This window comes from Glycine soja, chromosome 20 (assembly GCF_004193775.1).
Source record: "Glycine soja cultivar W05 chromosome 20, ASM419377v2, whole genome shotgun sequence".
Lineage (NCBI taxonomy): Eukaryota > Viridiplantae > Streptophyta > Magnoliopsida > Fabales > Fabaceae > Glycine > Glycine soja.
In genome coordinates, this window is record NC_041021.1 from 47,713,352 (window position 1) to 47,734,984 (window position 21,633).

At 28.5% G+C, this 21,633-nt stretch overlaps 1 protein-coding gene across 1 annotated transcript; it reads right to left on the reverse strand.

Moving 5' to 3' along the window:
- Positions 1 to 1,624: 1,624 nt before the first annotated feature.
- LOC114402187 lies at positions 1,625 to 8,016 on the reverse strand. Its single transcript, XM_028364689.1, has 3 exons — positions 7,731 to 8,016; positions 6,797 to 7,644; positions 1,625 to 1,654 (listed from the first exon to the last, which is right to left on the reverse strand). Exons 1-3 carry the CDS (start codon positions 8,014 to 8,016, stop codon positions 1,625 to 1,627), a joined length of 1,164 nt encoding a protein of 387 aa, XP_028220490.1.
- Between the last annotated feature and the right edge of the window lie 13,617 nt (positions 8,017 to 21,633).

Sequence of the window (21,633 nt, forward strand, 5' to 3'; positions counted from 1 at the left end):
TATTGTGTTTATAGTTAGATAATAAGTTTTCGAGTTATTTAATTTTCATTAAAATATATGAAGCTGATGTTGATTTATGGGGGTACAAGTGTGAATTGTAATTTTTTCTCCTAATTTTTCAAAATGATGTAAAGAACATCTCAATGAATAAGTATGATTTTTAAGATATGACATTGTCTTTTCATGCTACCCAACATAAAAAAATGGAGTCATTAACTTTATTTCTCTTAAAATGTTCTCTATTTTTCTCTCTCTTCTTCTATATTTTATCTTTATTTACCTAAATAAAATTGAGTGTTTAAACGTTGTTTTTATTTAATTAATTTGTAAAATTTTAAGTTGATATTCTTTTAAAACTAATAGGCCACAAACAAAAAATGAAATATAGTAAAACATATTTTGAGTTGTATATTAAATTGGGTCAAAGTAAATGATGATTGAATATTTAGTTATTTTTTTTATTTTTTTTTCTCTTTTTTTATATTTTTAAGGTTAAGTCACTCTATATATGTCCTCGTAATATTACAAATTTTTTAATTAGATCCCTATACTTTATCTTTTTTAATTGAGTTTTTATTAATTTTTTGTGAGACATATGTTAAACTTAACATAATATTATGTACCCACACATATATCAATCATTATTCATTGTGACTTGTGAGCCCAAATAATATTGTTGTTACACATGAAATAATTATTTTTTATCTAACACTTATGGATACCTCCTATTTTTCATCCTCAATCTGTCCATTATCTCTCACATCATAACCCAATCCTAAAATGTGGATTTCGTATCTCCTAGACCATAACCCCAATTCTAATGTGTGATTAATCCTTAATTTGTTTGTAATATTATACATACATCATTAATTATCTATGTAGTATATGATGAAATATTATTTAATCAAGTCCAATAGATTTCCCACAACAAATTAACATAGGGACTTGAAAATTAATATAAGGACCCAATTAAAAAAAGTAAAGGAACCTAATTAAATTTTTTGTAATAGTATGAGAATTTACGGACTAATTTAACCTATTTTTAATTTTATTTGTATTTACGTAAACTGAAAACAATTTGTGTAATGGTTAAGTTGATAAGAGTTACGAGTGGAAAAGTCTTATCTTTTTCTTGTGTGGTTGTAGATCTAAACATTGTTATGTCTCGCTGGATATCACTTGATTTTTATATTAGACAACATGAACTGTGCTATAAAAAGATAACGAGTAACTAATTTTATCTTTATTGCATTATTTGCATTATTTATTGAGACTTTTACATTATTTTAAGGTATTGTATAATTTCTTTTTTTTTTTGAGAAAAATGTAAATTATATTAAACCCAAAATGATAAACAATAAACGGGGCATATCCGCAACTAGAGAAAATCAAAAGTCTCCCTAATACAAAAAGGCTTATATCAAGATGTTAAAACAAATGTAACAGGTGCGTTTGTCTATACATAAGAAACTTAATCTTGCTAATAACCTCTATTACAGAAAATTAATAATCTTCAAAAATCAGCTTGTTCCTAGATAGCCAGATGCAGTAGACTGTAATTGTTATACTCAGACAATGAAATTTTCCTTGAACACCTGATGTGGATCTGCCCCTAATTAAAGAGTCAGTAATACGCTGCAAAGAAGTGAAACACCTGCGAAAAGGAATCAAATCACGAATGTGAGCCTAAACTTGGAGAGATTTCCTGCAAGAAAAGAAAAATGAGTATTTGACTCAGCCTTATTTGAACATAAAGGGCAGAGGGAACCCTTGTTAAAAAAAAACAGCTTTGTCAAGAGTAAACAACCTATTCCTTTTAGCAAGCCATAAAATGAAAGACATCTTAGGGGAAATTGTTGGGTTTCATATAACAGAGCACCAACTAATAGTAGGCTTGACACCTCTAATTTATTTATAAACTTTCATTTCTTTTATGAGATGTTCATGTGCTAAATAGATGTCTTATATTTATTAGTTTATTTTTTTTACACGAATTGTAGGAATGGTTACGGATATTTATTTTACCGAACCAAATAAATGTTACAAATTTTGGTAACATTTTAATCCCTTTTGTAAAATATTTTTTTAGTCATTTCTAACTGATTTTTGTCTTTTTGATTGTATAATTTTTGACATTTTTTTATCACGATTAAAAAATATTTCACAAATTTGATGGACTAAAAAAAATATAAAAATTATAATTTGGAAGACTAAAAAAACATATTCCAAATTTAAGGGACTTTAAGATATATTTAAGACAAAAATGATTATTTACCTACTTTTTTTCAATGGAAGGGAACAAGACCCATTACATGCTTTATAATCTTTACTAAAATCAAAGGGGATACCGAATCAAGTAATGGCTACCAAAAAAATCACCATACTTTAGAAAAGAAGATTACACGAATCATTTTCTTAGTTAATATGTCCAAAAAGAGTGATCTCGCCTACTCTCTTATATTTGCTTTTGTAGAAAAGGATAAAGAAGCAAAACTTTGAAAGCTTCATGTTAGGGACTAATTAATATATATTTAAGTATAGGGAATGGGAATGGGGAGCAAGTATGTCGAATTAAAGAGATTCTGAAATCACATGAGTATATCGCGGAGAACTACTATGCACATGAAAACTGGTTTGGAGTGAGGATTCGATCGAGATCACCAGCTAACTGTACTAGTACTTTTTGGAAGAATTTCTCCTAGTTGTTGGGTGTTTACACGTTCATGCCATAGGCTTCACCTAGTGAAAAACACAGGTTGACCTAATATTGCTGTCTCCCTTATTGGTCCAGCCTTTTTCCACACAAGAATATCCATGGTCCAGGCTAAAGTCATTGACCAGATAATTAGGACAGGTTAGTACTTAGACTTTTACATAGGTTTAAATATATTTTTAATTTTTATAAACAATCGAATTTTATTTTTATCTCTAATAAATTTAAAATTTTGTTTTAATTTTTAAAATACTATTTAAATCACTTTATTTTACTATTTAAAATGTCATTCAGATAAATTTAGTGCTAAAAAAATAAGTATTTAAAAATTTATTAATAAACTAATCATATATAAAAATTTATAATTTGATAACCGTGTAATTTTTTTCCATTTTTCAAGGTTTCATGCAAACCAAGCAAATAAAAAAAATTGCATGGCAATTGATAACCGTGTAATTTGACAGAAATGCTCTTTTATACATATAATTGAATCCTCATAATTTTATTTATTTATAGGAGTTGAATTCAGGTATTAAAAAATTTATAATAATTTATATAATTTATATGTATTTTTTAATCAATCAAACTAAACATATTAATAAAGTGAACCTTTTTTTGGATTGGACTTGACCCAACCATAACATGCAAAAGGCAAATTGACCTAGTAGGGTTTTTTTAAAACTATTTATTAAATAGGATCTTTTTTGAAAGTATTTTTGGAGAGGGTCTATTTTTTCAGGCATTCCGCCATGCATGTTAGCGATACAGGTGAGCCGCCAAACATGTTGGCGAGATAGCGGTTGACATGAAGAAACACATGACATATGGGTTCCAGTAGCATTGGCGAAATAAGGGTAAGGTGGGGGTGTTTCGCCAATGTGGCTGGCGAAATAGGGATAATTTATTATAGTTAAATTAGGGATGATTGATTTTAATGAAAAAAATTAGGCATGGTTGATTTTAATGAAAAAAAATATACGGAAAAAATTAAATACGATTGTAATTGATTGTAGTTAAATCAAGGATAGTTGATTTTAACAAAAAAAAATTAGGCATAGTTGATTTTAACGGAAAAAAATTAAACAGAAAAAATTAAATACGATTGTAATTTATTGTAGTTTAATTAGGGATGATTGATTTTAGTGGAAAAAAATTAGGCATGGTTGATTTTAACGGAAAAAAATTATACGGAAAAAATTAAATACGATTGTAATTGATTGTAGTTAAATTATGGATGATTGATTTTAACGAAAAAAAATTAGGCATAGTTAATTGTAACGGAAAAAAATTAAACGGAAAAAATTAAATACGATTGTAATTTATTATAGTTAAATTATGGATGATTGATTTTAATGGGGAAAAATTAGGCATGATTGATTTTAACGAAAAAAATTTACATCAATTACAATTGTATCATATCAATTTTTTTTAAAAAAAATCAGTTAAAATCAATCATCTCTAATTTAATTACAATCAATTACAATCGTATTTAATTTTTTCCGTATAATTTTTTTTCATTAAAACCAATCATGCCTAATTTTTTTTCCATTAAAATCAATCATCCCTAATTTAACTACAATAAATTACCCCTATTTCGCTAACCACTATGGCAAAACACCCCCACCTGTGTTCAAGCCTATTTCGTCAATGCTACTGGCTAAACAAGTGTTTCACTAATGTCAATGGCAAAACCCCTGCCTTACTGCTTAACGTCAACCGCTATCTTGTCAACATGCATGACGACTCACTTGTATCGCCAACATGTATGGTGGAATGCCTGGAAAAATAGACCCACTTTGAAAATACTTTCAAAAGAGACCTTATTTAATAAATAATTTCTAAAAGTAATCCTATTAGGTCAATTTGACACTGCCACCTGCAAGACTGAAATACATGTCAACCTAAAAAATGAATCTCAGGCGCGACTAGTAAGTAATAACCGCGTGGTGAATAATATATGATTGTTTAGCCCATATAAAAAGGCTTATTAGCTAGCAATCTTCTGAATATAGTGAAAACATCCAAATGTATTAACAACTGCATTTATGATATGTCGGTTGAGTCATACAAACCTCAAATTCAATATTATGAGGTACATATTTATGTTATTTTTAGCACATCATTTAAGCGTAAAAGTTGTTTGGTTTTATTAATTAGTAATGTTTGTAACAAGTTTAAAATGTTATTTTAATTAGTATTTTTTAAAAAAAAAACCTTAACTTCTTATATGTCATTTTTTAAACTTTTTTTTTTCCTCTAAAAGCAGTGTAATCTCTTTACCAAGATAAAAAAAAAAAAACTTTACCAAAAGAGAAAAGCGATGTAATCTAATTTGCAAACTCGTTTTATCATCATTCATGAAATGAAAAGATTTCGTTTTATCATCATTCATGAATGGAAAAGATTTAAAAGGGGTTATAGCCCATTATAGAGGAGCGGTCCAACATTTGATGACAGTTTTGATAGACATGTCTGTTTCTTTTAAAAACTCATTAAAAACTGTATGCTCTTTTCACCAAACCTACTAGTGAACACACTCCTTTTCTAACTCTCCCTTTAATGTGTATATATACGACTTTCTTCTTAGAGCCGTGTGTACTAGAGAAAAGAATGATTTAATATTAATATTTTTAATATGTCACCAAAGGAAAATGTACATTCATGTAATATACAAACTAAAATACTAGCATATTATAACATTCTTTTCTATATTTACATTTTAAAACAATACTCCTCTCTAGACCCATATATACGCACAACAATTTTAATGCCTATAGACTCAATACTTGCACTTTAGTTGAGTAAAAGTGTTATTTCCTATTCTAAATATAAAAATAAAGTTGGTGATCTTTAATTAGCAAACTTGGAAAACAAACCCATTAACAATGTGGTATAGCCACAAAATAAAGATGTTAGAGGACAATAGTAAAGAATTAAGATATTCAATTTTGATAGTTGAGAAGTTAGGTGATTAGATTTGTGAGTTGTTGAGCTATATATATGTGCAATATAAATGTTTTTTCTCCAACAAACTTGAAAACTAATTGTACAATAACAGTCCAATTAATACAATCACAAAGATAAAGATGCATATGTTAAATGACAATAATAAAGAACTAGAGTTTTCAATTTTGAACTTGAAATATTAGATTATTAAATTCGTGGGTTGTTAGGCAATAGATGGAATATTAGTTTTCAATTTTAAATTTAGTCTATTAAATAATTTGAAGTAGACATACTGATACACATTCTCATCGATTTTTGCACGTAAATGTCCATATCCAAACTTAAATCCATTTAATATAGCAAGAAAGTTTAGCTCACAGTAGTTAGTTTAACATTTTTTTATTCCTACAGTTATAAAAACCCATTTAATATATATTTACTTTTATGTTAAAAGTCTCTCACTAGCCATAAAATCTTATATGGTATAAAAGTTGAGGTCATAGATTGTTTATAAACATTCTCTTCTTTTAACCCACCAAAGTATCTTTTATAATGATAAAATCGTAACGGTCATCAAGGACCCTGATGATGTTATAGATTTAAGATCGAAATATTTTTTTTGGGGAAAATGTAAATTATATTAAACCCAAAATGATACAACAATAAATGAGACATACCCCGTAGCTAGAGAAAATAAAAAACCTCCCTAATACAAGAAGACTTAATCTTGTTAATAACCTCTATTACAGAAAATTTATAATCTTCAAAAATCAGTTTGTTCCTAGACAGCCAGATGCAGTAGACTGTAATTGCTATAACCAGACAACGTAATTTTCCTTGAACACCTGATGTGGATCTGCCCCTAATTAAAGAGTTAGTAATGCGCTGTAAAGAAGTGAAACGCCTGCGGAAAGGAGCCAAATCACGAATGTGAGCCCAAACTTGGAGATATTTCCTGCAAGAAAAGAACAAATGAGCATTTGACTCAGCCTCATTTGAACATAAAGGGCAGAGGGAACCCTTGTTCAAAAAAGCAATTTTGTCAAGAGTAAGCAGCCGGTTCCTTTTAGCAAGCCACAGAATGAAAGACATCTTAGGAGGGATTGCTGGGTTCCATATAACAGAACACCAACTAACAGTAGGCTTGACACCTCTAATATATTCATAGACTTTGCCAACAAGTAATTGTTCATTGGTACTCCAAGATTGAATCCTCTTTTTGGCCTCTTTCGTACTTAGCTCTTTGGAGATGATAAAGTCCCTTATTTGAATGATTTTCTTTATCAAAACTGAATTTGATGAAAAAGTATTGTAATTCCACACATCGCTCCCTTTGAAATAGTAATGGTAAACCCACCGAATCCATAGAGAGTCTTTCTTACAATGAAAGTCCCACAGGATACGAGAAAGAAGCGCAAGGTTCCAGTCCTTGAGATTAAAAAGGCCTAAACCCCCTTGTTTTTTCGGAGAACAAACTACTGAGCAAGCAACCAAAGGCTTATTTTTGCCAATATCCACTTTACCCCACAGAAAATTACGGCACGAAGCGTTGATTCGGTCCAGAACAGATTGCGGCAAAGGAAAAATTCTCATCCAGAAATTCACAATTCCTTGAATAACTGCTCTGATCAACTCTAACTTACCTGCATAAGATAAAGACTTCTTGCTCCATCCTTGAATCAGGCCAGTAATCTTGGAAAGTAAGGGAGCATAATGACATACATTTAATCTAGATGATAAAAGGGGAACGCCCAAGTATCTAAAAGGGAAGTCACCCAAGCTAAATCCAGTAAACTGCTGAATATGAGAAAGCTCATGAGGCCTAATATCGGCTGAGTATATGGCAGATTTATCAGAGCTGATGGAAAGCCTTGAAACCCTACAGAAGTGCTGAAGCTTGGCAAACATAGTTGACACAAAAGGGATATCTCCTCTAGATAGAAGCATAATATCATCTGCAAAAGCCAAATGAGATAGCTGAATACCTGCACAGTTGGGATGAAATTTAAAATTGGCATCATCCTTGAGGCTGCTCATATCTCTGGAAAAGTACTCTAAACAGAGCACAAACAGATAAGGGGAGTGAGGATCCCCTTGTCTAAGACCCCGCTGTCCTTTGAAGTGACCATAAATGGAACTATTGCTACCACACTAAAGGAAGTGGAAGAAACACATTCTATGATCCAAGTACAGAACTGGGCTGGGAAGCCCATGGACTTAAGCATCCAATCCAAGAATTCCCAGGAAATGGAATCATAAGTTTTATGCAAGTCAATTTTCAGGAGGCATCTCGGAGAGGATCTTTTCCGGGCATATTTGCGCAAAATCTCTTGAACTAGGAAGATGTTGTCCATCATCTTTCTGTTCTTAATGAAAGCAGTTTGAGTTTCCCCAATAATAGTCTCAAGCACTGGGGCTATGCGGTTGGCCAGAATTTTAGACACAATCTTGTATAACAAATTACAGCAAGATATGAGTCTAAAATGGTTAACCTGGGAGATGAGCTAGGCTGCCACTGTTGTCCCTTTGCCTCAATTGGGAGACTTGTTTCAATAACAATAAAGTCTTACACTTAGGAAGCGAGGTCACAAGTCATTTATAAACATTATCTCCTCTTAATTTATTGAGGCACATTTTACAAGAACAAAACTGTGACGATTAACCAAGTACCTAAGTGGACAATACCTCAGATATGGAGACTCTAATGATGCTTGTGAATTTGAGGTCAAAACAAAAAGTATTTTTTTTTATAAAAAATGATTAACTAAGTTTTTATTCTTAAACTTTTTTAAAATTTGATTTTTTAATCCCTAAACTTTTGTTTGATTGGTCAAGGTTTTTTAATTTTTTTTCCATTAAGGTTTTTAATTTCTAAACTTTTGTTTGATAACTCAAGGTCCTTAAACTTTAAGAAATTTCAATTTTTAGTTATTGAATAAAAATTTGAACTCGTTATTTTATTTATTTCACTAGTTTTGAAGAATTAAAAACAAAAATTTTCAAATGTTTTGGAACTAAAAACCTCAATGAAAAAATTGAGGGACTTTGAATAACAAAAAAAAAATTATGAACTAAAAATCTTAATGAAAAATAAAAAAATCTTGACCGGTCAAATAAAAATTTAAGGACTAAAAATCAAAATTAAAAAGTTAGTTAAGCCTTAAAATTAATATCATTCCTAATTGCAAAATGTATTATTAATATTTCAATTTAACATCTGCGGCCCCAATTCACTAAAATTGTCTATATTGATGAGTAATGAGTTTCAAAATATAAGAAAATAGATGTGGTGGGTCCGGAGAAGGAAGCAACAATGAAATGAAGCAGGGCACCGCACGAATGGGCTTGGATGCAGACCAAAAGGACAAACACAAGAAAGAAAAGTGTGTTATTGTTAAGACGGGGTTGTAATTGGGTAAGTGTGTGTCTGGTTTTGTACCTGGTCTCATCATAGTACCACTCCTCTCGTGTGACCCATCAAAGGGACACCACACGTGTTCCTGTACTTCACCTTCTTTGTCTTCTTTAACATTTTTTTTAAAGTGGTATATCCACTTTTTCCTCCAATGCTCAAGCCAAATGTATCTCATGTCTTGATTAAAAAAATTAAGGGTGAAATCACTTGCATCAATAATTTTTAATATATTTTACTTTTTTAAATCTATTTATTTATCGCTTAAAATACAAGTGTAATGCATGCATCTTAAAATATATACTATTATTTTCTAGAATAAAATAATGTTTTTAAATTAAAATATTTTTATCAAAATATGAAAATAATTATAATTAAAATAATTGAAAATTTACATAATACACTAATAAATATTTTTTCATAAAAAAATTAATAATTTTTATTTTTTAAATAAAAAATATTAACTTTCTTTCTATACTTTACTAAATAATACGATACTCATTTAAATAAATAAATAAATAATACGATATTATAAAATTAAACTAAAAAATAAAATATTTTTAATACTATAGTACATTTTAATTATAACTTAATCACTTGTTTTAAATATTTTTTATGAAATTTATTATTTTATTTTTATTAATTTTCTTTGTATACTTTAACAACTGAAATAATATATTATTGATTATATACTTTTTTTGTATTTAACTTAAAATTGTATTTACATAATATATTTTAAATTAACCTCATTTTAATTTATTTATATCAATTCCAATATATTTATATTTTTGTAGAAGTATAATATATACTATTATAGTTCTAAAAAATATAAATATAATGGAAATGATATAAATATATTTAAAAAATTTGATTGGAAATATATTATATAAATATAATTTTTTTTATTGAGATATAAAAGAATATTATATCAACAATAGTATTTTATTTTAGTCACTTAAGTATGCAAAAAAAAAAAAATTAAAACAACACAATTTAAAAAAAATGAATAAAAGGGAGTGATTAAATTATATTTAACATATATATAGTATCAAAAATTTAAAAAAACTATTTTTTAGGTTTTATAATTTTATATTATTTATTTAGTAATAATAAATATAAGTGTATTTTTATTTCTACATATTTAAGTTATATGATATAATTTTCGTGCACTTAAGAAACAGCCAACTTTGACCCAATGGTTCTTGTGTTCAAATTGGCATATAAACTTGAAATATTTAAATTTCATCTCAAACACTTTGTGAGTTTATAATTCAATTAAGCCTAAAATTTTAAAAAATAATACCCTAGAGGCATAATACAGCGGCTATTACATTTTTAAGTAGTGCCATTACATTTTTATATTAATAAAATACTACTCCAAATTTTTAAGTAGTGCCCTTACAAATAAAATGTACACAAATACTACTCCAAATTTTTAAGTAGTGCCATTACATTTTTATTAATTTGAGCATATTTTTTTGTGTGTACTTGTAACAGATTACATGCATATTATATAACGTTTTCCTAAAATATTTCCATCTTGATAAATAGTTGCAGGAAATATATGAACCTCCAAATTGATTCATTAAGGGGATTAATTGAATTATAGAAGGAAACCCACGGGTATGAGAACTAATCTTAGCTTAGGCCAATCTGTCAAACGTAGGGTTTGATGTAAAACAAAATGGTGGGATCACTCTGTTGGTATTGTCATTAGTCATTTTGGTCGGATATCATATCATTGTGAAATTATTGCTATGTCGCCTGCAGTATTTGGAAGCCATTTCAATCACATGTAATTCAATATCCAATCCAATGCATTTAGCACTAGGTATAGCATTCATTGAATGCTAATTGCAAATACAGCAGTTTTAAATATACACCATTTTTCATAACAAGATTGTATATTTTTTTCAATTTATCAATTGTCTAAGTTTTAAATATCGATCATAGTTGGATTAACAAGTTTCTTTCTTCTTCTTCTTTTTTTTTTTTTACTGAAGTTGGATTAAGAAGGTTTTTTTTTACTCAAGTTGGATTAAGAAGTTTGTCATATGATATTGAGAACTTTTTGTGTCTAAGTTCATTATTTTATTTTATGCACAAAAAAATTTAATTAAGATTTATTAAAGTTTTAGTTTTTTTAATTATCTTACTCTCTCAGTTTCCTTTATTTTCAATTTATCATGTTTTCCAACCTATTGGATTTTTTTAGTTTATTAAAAGATATGGAATGTCAATATAAAAATATTCTAATATAAACTATTCAGAAATCATTGCAGACATAATTTTTTAGATAATAATTAAAAAAATCAACTAACATTATATATAGGGATTTGTGATAGGATAAAAATATACATATATTATTTATTCTAATTTTTTCAAAGCAATATTTAGTAAAATAAAAAATTATACATTTAATTAATTAGTTTATTTTTTTAAATACAAAGCAATATGTTTTGATCAGCTTTAAATTAAATATGAAAATTGAAAACATTGTAACTGAGTTTTTTTTTCTGTAAAATTATTTTTTAATTTTTCATATAATAACTAACATATCAACTCACAAAAACGGATATTATATACTTCATGCCATTTTGTAGCATTGCAACAACACAACTACTTGGATCTAATGGAGCCACGATGTCATCTTCGTTATCATTCGTCTACTTTCTGAAAGTTTACAAATATGTCGTTTTGCTCTCAATGCATTAAAATTTCTTACTATTATACATCACCTTCATTTTAATTAGCTTTGTCTCTTGTCTACAAAGTTATGTGACTTAAGCCGTTAAGCGACCATTATCAATTGTGGATCCCCGAATATGTTTAACATAATTCCGGGAGTGAAAACAAGGTCCCCAAATATATGTTTCATGTTTCTAAAGGAAACAAAATTGACTAATCTTATCATACAAGATAATATATGATTAGAAAAGAGACCATTTTTTTTTACATAGTGATTGCATTCTAATTAATTTCTTAAGTTAAAGTTTAACTCCTTTAAAAAAAGAAGTTAAAGTTTAACTTTAATACACCATTGGAGTAGTTAGTGTAAAAAATTTACACTTTAAATTTTAAAGTAATAATCATGAAAGTGTATAATTTAATCATACATAATAATCTATCACTAGATAATATTAATGTATTTTTTTTTTACATTATTAGTAATTAATTTTTGACAAAATTACATTTTTGGTCTCTCACTTTTGCTCTAATTTTGTATTTGATCCCCCAATAATTTAATTCACAAATTTAGTCTTTTATTTTGTAAAAAAAATGCAATGTTGATCTCTCGACGTCACAATTTGACATTGACCATTAATTTTAGATGTTGACTGTCACGTGTCAACGTCTGATAGACACCTGTCTCACTTCCTCTCTCTCCCTCCTACCCCAGCCCGACGTCACCTACTCCGCCCCCACCGCCACCCCACAGCACCCGTCCCCCTCCCTAGAGCGCATCGCAGTCGAGCTCCGCCACCTCAACGCAAGATCCCTCCACCTCGAAGACGTCGACCCCGCCATCACCCGCAGCCTCCTCTACAGCAACATACGTACACCACCCATTTGAAAATCATATCATTAAGCAACTTCCGCACACTACCATAATCACCAACCATAAGCAACAACCTTATGATGAGAATTGTTAGTGAGGGCAAACCAGATCTAACTCCAACATCCATCATTATACCCAAAACCTCCAAAGCCTCAAAACCCATCCCCACATTCATAAAACCCCGCAAAAGGCTATTCAAAAACAGAAAAATTAGACTCATACATTGCATGATTCGTCCACATAAAGTCCATTATTTTATTCGTTCTACCAGCCCCACCCTCGCACTGAGCCACGAAACCACGTCTTGTGCTAATAGTTGAAGCTTCTGCGTTGCCACAAAACCCTCGCGAACGCGGCGTCGCGGGTTTGGAAGAGTTTCATGATTTTGACCAAAAAGAAGGGGCAGAAGCGCAAGGAGAAGGCTTTGAGGGCGAAACCCTGGTCAGTTTTGATGATGGTGGATAAACCCATTACCACTATGCGGCGTTCGCCTGGGGTGATTGTGTTGAGGGGTTTGAAGTTGGAGTAGCTGAGAGGGAGAAATTATGAGAGACAGTGAGAGGTGTGTGATGAAGGGGAACCTCTCGGACGTTGACACGTGACAGTCAACGTCTGAGGTTAACAGTCAACGTCCAATTGTGACGTCAAGGAATCAACATTGCATTTTTTTACAAAATAAAGAACTAAATTTGTGAATTAAATTATCGGGGGACCAAATGCGAAATTGAAGCAAAAGTGGAGGACCAAAACTGTAATTTTGTCTTAATTTTTTTAAGTTTAGAGTTTAGTTTTCGTATACTATTAGTATAAATTTTTTTATACTATTAATTAGTTATTTGATTAATTAAAACTTACCTAAATATAAAACTATTAAGTACCCCTACACACACTACAAATACACATACATAGACGCATACAATAATGAAAAATAATAAATATTAGACTTGGTTTTGTAGGTATATTTTTTATTTAATGAAAATTAAATAGATAACGAACTATAATTATACATTTTTGTTTTCAAAATGTGAGAATAATCATTTTATGTAAAAATGAGAATAATCAATCTCAATCGTTAGATTAAAATGAAAGGTTTAGATTAAAAATATTTTAAATTCAAATTCATATTTTATTTAATCATAAAATCTCTAAAAGATCATAAAAGAAAAAATTAAATATCTAAAAGATATAATTTATCACGTTTTAAAATATCTAAAATCATCATGACCATTATTGTTATTACTACAATAATCACCATCACAACCATCATTATGGTCATTGTCATTATTGTTATTATGACTACCATTGTCACCACGAACGTGATTGTTTGTTGTTGTCACTACCACCATTGACATTGACAACAACAACAATGATGATCACTTTGGTGGTGGCGATGATAATCATGGTGATAATCATAATGATAATGAAAGCAATGATAATTATGATAGTAACAACGGTGATGAATATGATAAATTGATCATGATGGTAGTGATAAGTTTGAAATATATAATTTAAGACGTGATCAATTTATCTTTTATATATTTGATTTTAGTTGTTGAATTTTTTAGATATTTTATGGTTAAATGATATTTTAAATTGAATTTAAAATATGTTTAATCTAAATTTTTTATTTTAATCTAACGGTTGAAATGGAAAGATGATTATTCCCATACTATACGTCCTCTTTGTTTTCTCAAGTGAGGTACTTTTCCTTTTTTAAAATAAGATTTTCTCTCTCAGATCTTAACAAAATTATGTATTTCACATTTTAAAAATTACTCCATAGATTACTGCATGGATAGAATCAAGTTACATGAAACATGAAATAATTAATTAGTAAAATACTCTTCAATTTAGTACATCTTTATTACTCTAAAATTTCATGTAACATAGGAGGCCAATTTGTTTAATTTAAAAAAAAACAATTTTTAATAAAATAAACATTTTTTATGTGTTTGTCTAAATTAATTAAAAAAATTGTCCATTTTAAGAAACAAATCTTATTTATTTTATTAAAAAATTAATTTTTTTTTTAAAAAATTATTTTTTTTTAAAAAAAATTATTATTTTTTAAACAAACTAGCCCATAATAACTTGTTACCTTTAAGTAGTAGAAGTTAGAAGTTTTAAACATGATTCAAGATTAAGGAGACCAAGAAGTAGTTAGCAACACTCCAAGCCTATGAATATCTCATCTTAGCTCATTGACCATGTTCTCCAAGTCGGTGGAGTCATGTTTATTGCATCAACCTAGCTCCTTCCCAAGTTGATATATTTTTTGAACAATCATCGGTTTGAACAACCATAGCCTTGTCTCCAGCAATGTAACATAGCTCCGCATTGTCCAGAATATCTAACATTTCGATGCATCATGCATGAATAATTCAATATTATTGATTCATATTGACAAGGTAAAGAGTGCAAGTAAATGAGGGAGGAAACATGATTCAATTAGAGTGCATAAGTAGCTAGAGTATAAGTTGCAGCAGATTGGTAGTTGTCTAGGCATGAATTCATAGTGATATCTACCGTCTTAACAAAAATAATATCTACACACAACTTACGAGAGCGGGATTGATTTTTATTATTTTAAATTTAAATCAGAATCACATTTTATTTTAAACTTTCATAATTACTATTATTTTAAATCTAAATTAAATCATATATTAATTATTCTTATGGTATGTTCTAATATTCAAATTAAATTCTGTTTTATTTTAAGTTCTAAAAAGTTATATTATCTTTAAAATATGACTATTGCAACTATTATCTTCAAATTTAAATTAAAATAAATATTAATTTTATATTTTTATATTAATTTCATTCATTAACTTAAATTAAGTGATTTTACTTTTTATAATTACATGATTATACATAAAAAAACATTTATTCCATACATCTACAGGAACTAAAATGCTAATTATATTAAATTATTAAAATATAAACATAAATTTAGGAATAAAACCATAACTATTTTTTAATTGATAATAATCTCTTAAAGATTGATTTAATAAAAAAAAAACATTTTTTCAGTTCTTATCAATAGGATAGAAGGATAATTGGGGCATCATGTGAAATTATTTTGGTGTAAGGTAGTTTGGAGTACTTATGGTATTCTTCTAGTATGAAAAAAAGTTTTTAAATTTAAAAAAACATTAAATACAGAAAACAAATAAGTGTCAATATTTATTTATTTATTTATTTACAATTAAATTTTCTTTAAATTCTTCTAAAATAATCTTTATTATATAATTAATTTCCCTTTAGAAATATTTATTATTATTATTGTTACAAAAATGTAATTTGACTGTGGATCAATACCCTAACGTTAGTGATAAGACTTTAAAATTTATAGTAATTTAATATTCGAGAATGTTGGCTATGACAATGCTAGCGAATAATGCAATGGGACAAGACAATATATTTCATGTGATACTTCATTTTCCATAACTCTGTTAGTGGCCAAACATAATAAATTAGAATCTTTGTTAGCCACAAGTGCATGCCAAGCAAATTCATGTCATTGAAGTACAGCACCTAGTCAAAAACCTATCAAATAAGCACACAATTAAGGGAAGGGAAGGGGAAGTTTTAGATCTATCATCATTGTTAGTCCTCCACATTAACCGGAATATTAATTTTCCAACTACTATTAATAATTATATGATATCTTGTATATAATAGAGATATTTTATCATTCCAGACATTCCCTTTTCACATTCCATGGTTGTAATTCGTTCCTCACCTTTAATGCTCTCTCATAATCCTTTTGATTCATTCATGAGAATTATACATATATGTGCACACCCCAAAGTAACATTGATTTGTCGTATCAGATTATCCAACCCGAAAATGTTGTAAAAAATAATTTATAACAAATTGAAAAAAATACTAAATTGCAGATAATGTTCCTTTCTTTAAGGAGAGAGAAAAGTTGAGAAAATATTTTTGTACCGAGCAAGACAAAATGAAAAAAAAGATTCTCTATATTCAGAGAGTGAAACACTATTTAAGTGTTTACTCGAAACGATATGGGATTTAAAGTTTTTTTTTTCTTTTTTTTCAAACTTCCTTTGTTCTAACAGAAAATCAGGCTATAGAAGCTATCTATATCTGATTCGAGTGATCATTAGTTGAGCATCGCTATCTCACTTGTGTTTTGAATTGTTCAAATGCCAAGTGCCTAAGCCTTCATAATATATAGGCCACCACTACTAATCCTATAGATATATATTGCATGCCAGCTTTACTGCACAGCCATGTTGTTGGATTTCATACCACAGATTCTAGCTTCATTCATTAATCAGCGATGGTGACAAAAATCCGACACGCCCAGCAGCGAGAGCCAAATAATTATGACTATACTATTGATTAGTGGAAGTGTAATCTTTTCAGTCCTTCACAAGCTAGCGATGCATGCAGAAGAGCCCGGGCTAGCTGTTGCAGATATTCGATATTTGTTGTATAGCTTTTAATTGTAGTTTTAAGAATTATAATGAGAAAAGTGGTATTATTTATTTAATTAGCAATATGATTAAAATGAAGTTTCAAAAATACATTGTGGCCTCATCTAATGGTATATGGGTGGTAGAATGAATTTAACCAGTTGGACTAGTCGGTTTAACCAGTCCTTCTAGGTGGGTTGGGTTAGGATTATTCTACTCGTCAACTTCTGTAGTCCACCTCATTTTAATAACTTGCTAAAAAATGGGTTTGCAATATGCAGGTACCTTTGACCTTTTTTTAATTAAATAAAAGATAATAAGAAAATAGGGTAGAAATGTAGGATTTTTGGGGGCTTTCTTTTCATTTTAGTATGAAAGTGGTGTTGTGTTTAGGAGCCGAGAGTTTAGGTTAGGAGATAAGCTATTAAGATAGATGTGTTTCTCTAATAGTTTTTTTTTTGTTGCTAATATTAAAAATAGTTAGACAAATTAGATGAAATAATACAATTAAAAACTATTATTAGGTCTATAGATGAAATAGATAGTAGCTAACGGGAGCATAAAACAATTTTCTTTGATAACTTCTTTTTTTTCATTTTATACCTTTACAGTTAGCCAACCCATAAAGAAGACATACTAAAACTTTCAACCTAAATACCCAAAAATGGGTTAACTCACACCAACCCTTTTTTTTAAGGGTTGATGACACGGTAGTGCATGTGGACTGTCAATTTTTAATTTGCCAGCCTTATATCGACTGTCTTTCTTCAAAAACAAATATTGATGATCTTGAAAACAAAAATAGCACTCCAACTATATTTAAGTCCTTGCAACATATTAAGGATAACGAAGGAAATTAAAGCAAGAACAAGATGACGGCTAATAAGTTAAAGAGTAACAATATGATACAAGAGATCACTGAATTAGAATATGAAAAAATTATTTAAATCAGACACATTTTTACATGAAAACTATTTTTTTAAAAGGAATGTAATTATTTCATAGTTTGTGTATATATGTCCTCTTACTTAATTTGTCAAAGTTAGATGGCCCCATGGATCTTTGACTAAATGGTGGTGATGAAGGAATTAATGGCCCTCTCCCTACAAGTGATGAATATGATCTCATATATATCTTCTGACACCTTTTCGTTTTGATTTTCTAACTGGCATTCTAGGCTTTAAGGAGAGCTAGTGGTCCTCTCACCCATTGTCCAGGTGGGAATGTCTCCATGAAAGTTTGCTTAAGCTGTAGTGGTGAAGCAAGAAATAGTCCTCCCACCACGACTCATGAAAAATTAATGGGGGTGCCTACCACATTATATGGTCTCCTACCCACAGATATAAAGAGAGAGTAATTTAATCTAGATAAATTTTAAGGATTAAATGCTATATAAACTTGTTACTAAAAAAATAAAAAAGAAGGTATTTAGTAAAAAAATTACCTGTACTGTGAAGGTATTATCTTTAAATATTTTTTTCTTTTTGGAAAAAATGATGTATGAACATTTTTGTGCTAGTATAAACGCATAAAGACAAAGAAAGAGAAATATAAATGTAAGAAGTAATATGATTTAACAAGAAGAGATATTCATAAAAATAATAGGTATCAATGAGATGTACACAATTGGGATAAAAAAGATTACTCTTTTTCTAGTTAAACAAAAATAATAGGCAACTCCTTAAAAAGAATAATAATAAATTTAAAAATTTATTAAAAGTTTTTATTTTAATAACGCACTCATATTTTCAAACTCAAACTCTTCCTCTCTAATTCCAATAAACCTTAAGAATAGGATAATCAAATTGACTTATCCAATGATGTGTGTATTTAAATTTAAGTTGAAAACACAATACTCACAATTCTACATAAATCCAACAAATGAAAGCAAGTTAAAAGTAAAAATAAGAGTGATGATGTCTCTGCAAACTTACCTTTACCTCGTACGTTTATAATCTTCTACCCAAACACACCATATCTTATTCTAGTTTTTTTTTATAAATATATAGCATGAGTCTACGTTTTCTTACAATGGGTTCGGATTTTCTGCTGTAGTTGTTTCTCTACAGCTCCCAACGGCTTATTAAAAGTAAAATAGGTTATAATATATTTTTTTTATTTGCTTGCTCCTGTGTGTACCTGTGGTAGAAAAGTAAGTTTGCATTTATGTTTGTTAAATTTAATAACTATATTATATTTAACAAATATAATATATTTATACATTATATTTAATAAATATAATAATTAATATTATATAAAAACATCAATTTATTTTTATACTTATATTAATTAAATACTAACTTAGTACTTATGTTTAATTCTATTTTACTTATACATAATTGTTATTTTATTTTGAGTTAGATTACATTAAAATATGTTTTATGAAAATAATAATTAGCATAAATATTTTAAATATATGATTAAATTTTTGGCATAATTTATGATATTTTATTTAAAATAATAATTTAGCTAGGTTATAAAGTAAGAGATAGTTTTTTATATATTTATCATTTTATATATATATATAATATTATATACATATTTTTTCAGAATATTAAAAAATATTTATTTTAATTATTATTTTCATAAACCGTATTTTATGAATAAAAAAGCATATTCTAAAGTAATCAAATTTAAAATAAAATAAAAGTTATTTATATAAGTAAAATAGAAATAAGCACAAGTATTGAGTTAGTGTTTAATTAATGCTATTAATGTAGTATTTATATAAATATATAAATAATTTGATGCTTTTATTATATAATATAATAGTTATTAAATTTAATAAACTTAAATGCAAGCTTTCTTTTCCACCACCCATACGCACTGAACTAGCAAGCAAATCAAACAATACTACTCCTTGTTTTGTCATTATAAGCCGTTGAATGTATGATCTACGGATGTAACTACTGCAGCAGGGAGCTGTAGAGAAATAACTGCTGCAGAGAATCCAAACGTTCTTACAATATGCCTCTTGTTTTTGTTTTATTTTTCGAGTCTCTCTCTCTCTCTCTCTCTCTCTCTCTCTCTCTCTCTCTCTCTCTCTCTCTCTCTCTCTCTCTCTCTCTCTCTCTCTCTCTCTCTCTCTCTCTCTCTCTCTCTCTCTCTCTCTCTCTCTCTCTCTCTCTCTCGTAGATGATAGTGTGTGAGATTAGTGTTCGAAGACTCATGAAAGAATAATAACAATGTTTAAAGGCACTGGAGAGTAATATTCGAACATTGTCCTTAAAGAATTGTGTTCTTCCACGTACACACCGAAAAGCACATTAACTTTTTCTTTTCTACTTATATTTGTCACATGTGAGAAATTTGTTTTTACTTAGTTTTTACACGAATTTTTCCAGAAGTTTATTTTTATCATATCTGATATATTTTTTTATTTTTTTACATTACTTTGGAGGATCGGTGTAATATTATTTACACTTAAGAGGGGGTTAATGTAATGAATGTCCAAAAATTAAGATTTTAAAATTTTTTTAGGGTTCAAAAGCATAATCAGATGTAATAAGCAAAAACTTTAAGAATCCGTGTAATTTATTCTTATTTTTATTATTATTTGATTCAATAGGAACGTCAACTCCTTCCTCCAAAGAAGTCGATATTCATGTCTCTTGTTTATTCCATATTTTTGTTATTATAATTCTCTCACATGGGTTATATTTATTCATCAATGCTAAAGCTTTCTTTCAAAGCATAGGTGAAAGTTTAAAAAAAGGAATGAATATTTCAAAAGTGGAAGATTCATAATAACTAAATTGTGGAACAAACAAGAGATAAGAAGGTCAAGCTAATAGATTGTAACATGATTTGGAGTAAATTAGTGATCTTCTTGTAACATTGAAATAGGATAATATTCCTCTGAGAAGCCTTGGACCTTGTGGTAGAGAATTCAATTCATCTTAAACATTTATTCACTTTGTGAAATCATTTTATACTGACTTGATTGTTAGAGTGTTTTTTTGCATGTATATATATCCATCACCTTGCTCATGGTTGACCTTTGGCCGTATTAAGAATTCCACCGTAGTTAAATACATATTTCAGTAAACTTTCGCAAGAGTTCAATCAAAATCAACAATGTCATCTCACATGCATTAGCTATAAATTGTTACGATAATATTTGAGATTATACATTATTAGTTTATTTAAAATCTCAAGTTTGGTTAATCTATGTAAAAGTTTTTTTCTACTTGTTTAAATTTTTTAATTTAAAATAAACTATTAGAAATATCAAATCAAACCTTAAAAAATGACGTAAATAAAAGAAATAGACTAGACTTAGGTTTTAAATTTTAAAAATACATCACACTTAAGTCTGTGGGTTGTGCTTTACAAAAAGAGCTTGAAATATGAAAGCGGATACCCCTGCTAGGTTTGCAATTATTTCTAAGGAAATGTACTGCATGAGGATTATCTCCACCAAATTGAAGCTTTTAATTTATCGGAGGTACCAAACTTGAATACTGATGAATAAACATCAAGATTTTTCTATTAAAATTTTCTTATATATGTCTTATAGAAAAAGAAACTAACAATATTTACTTTAATGCTAATTAAATTA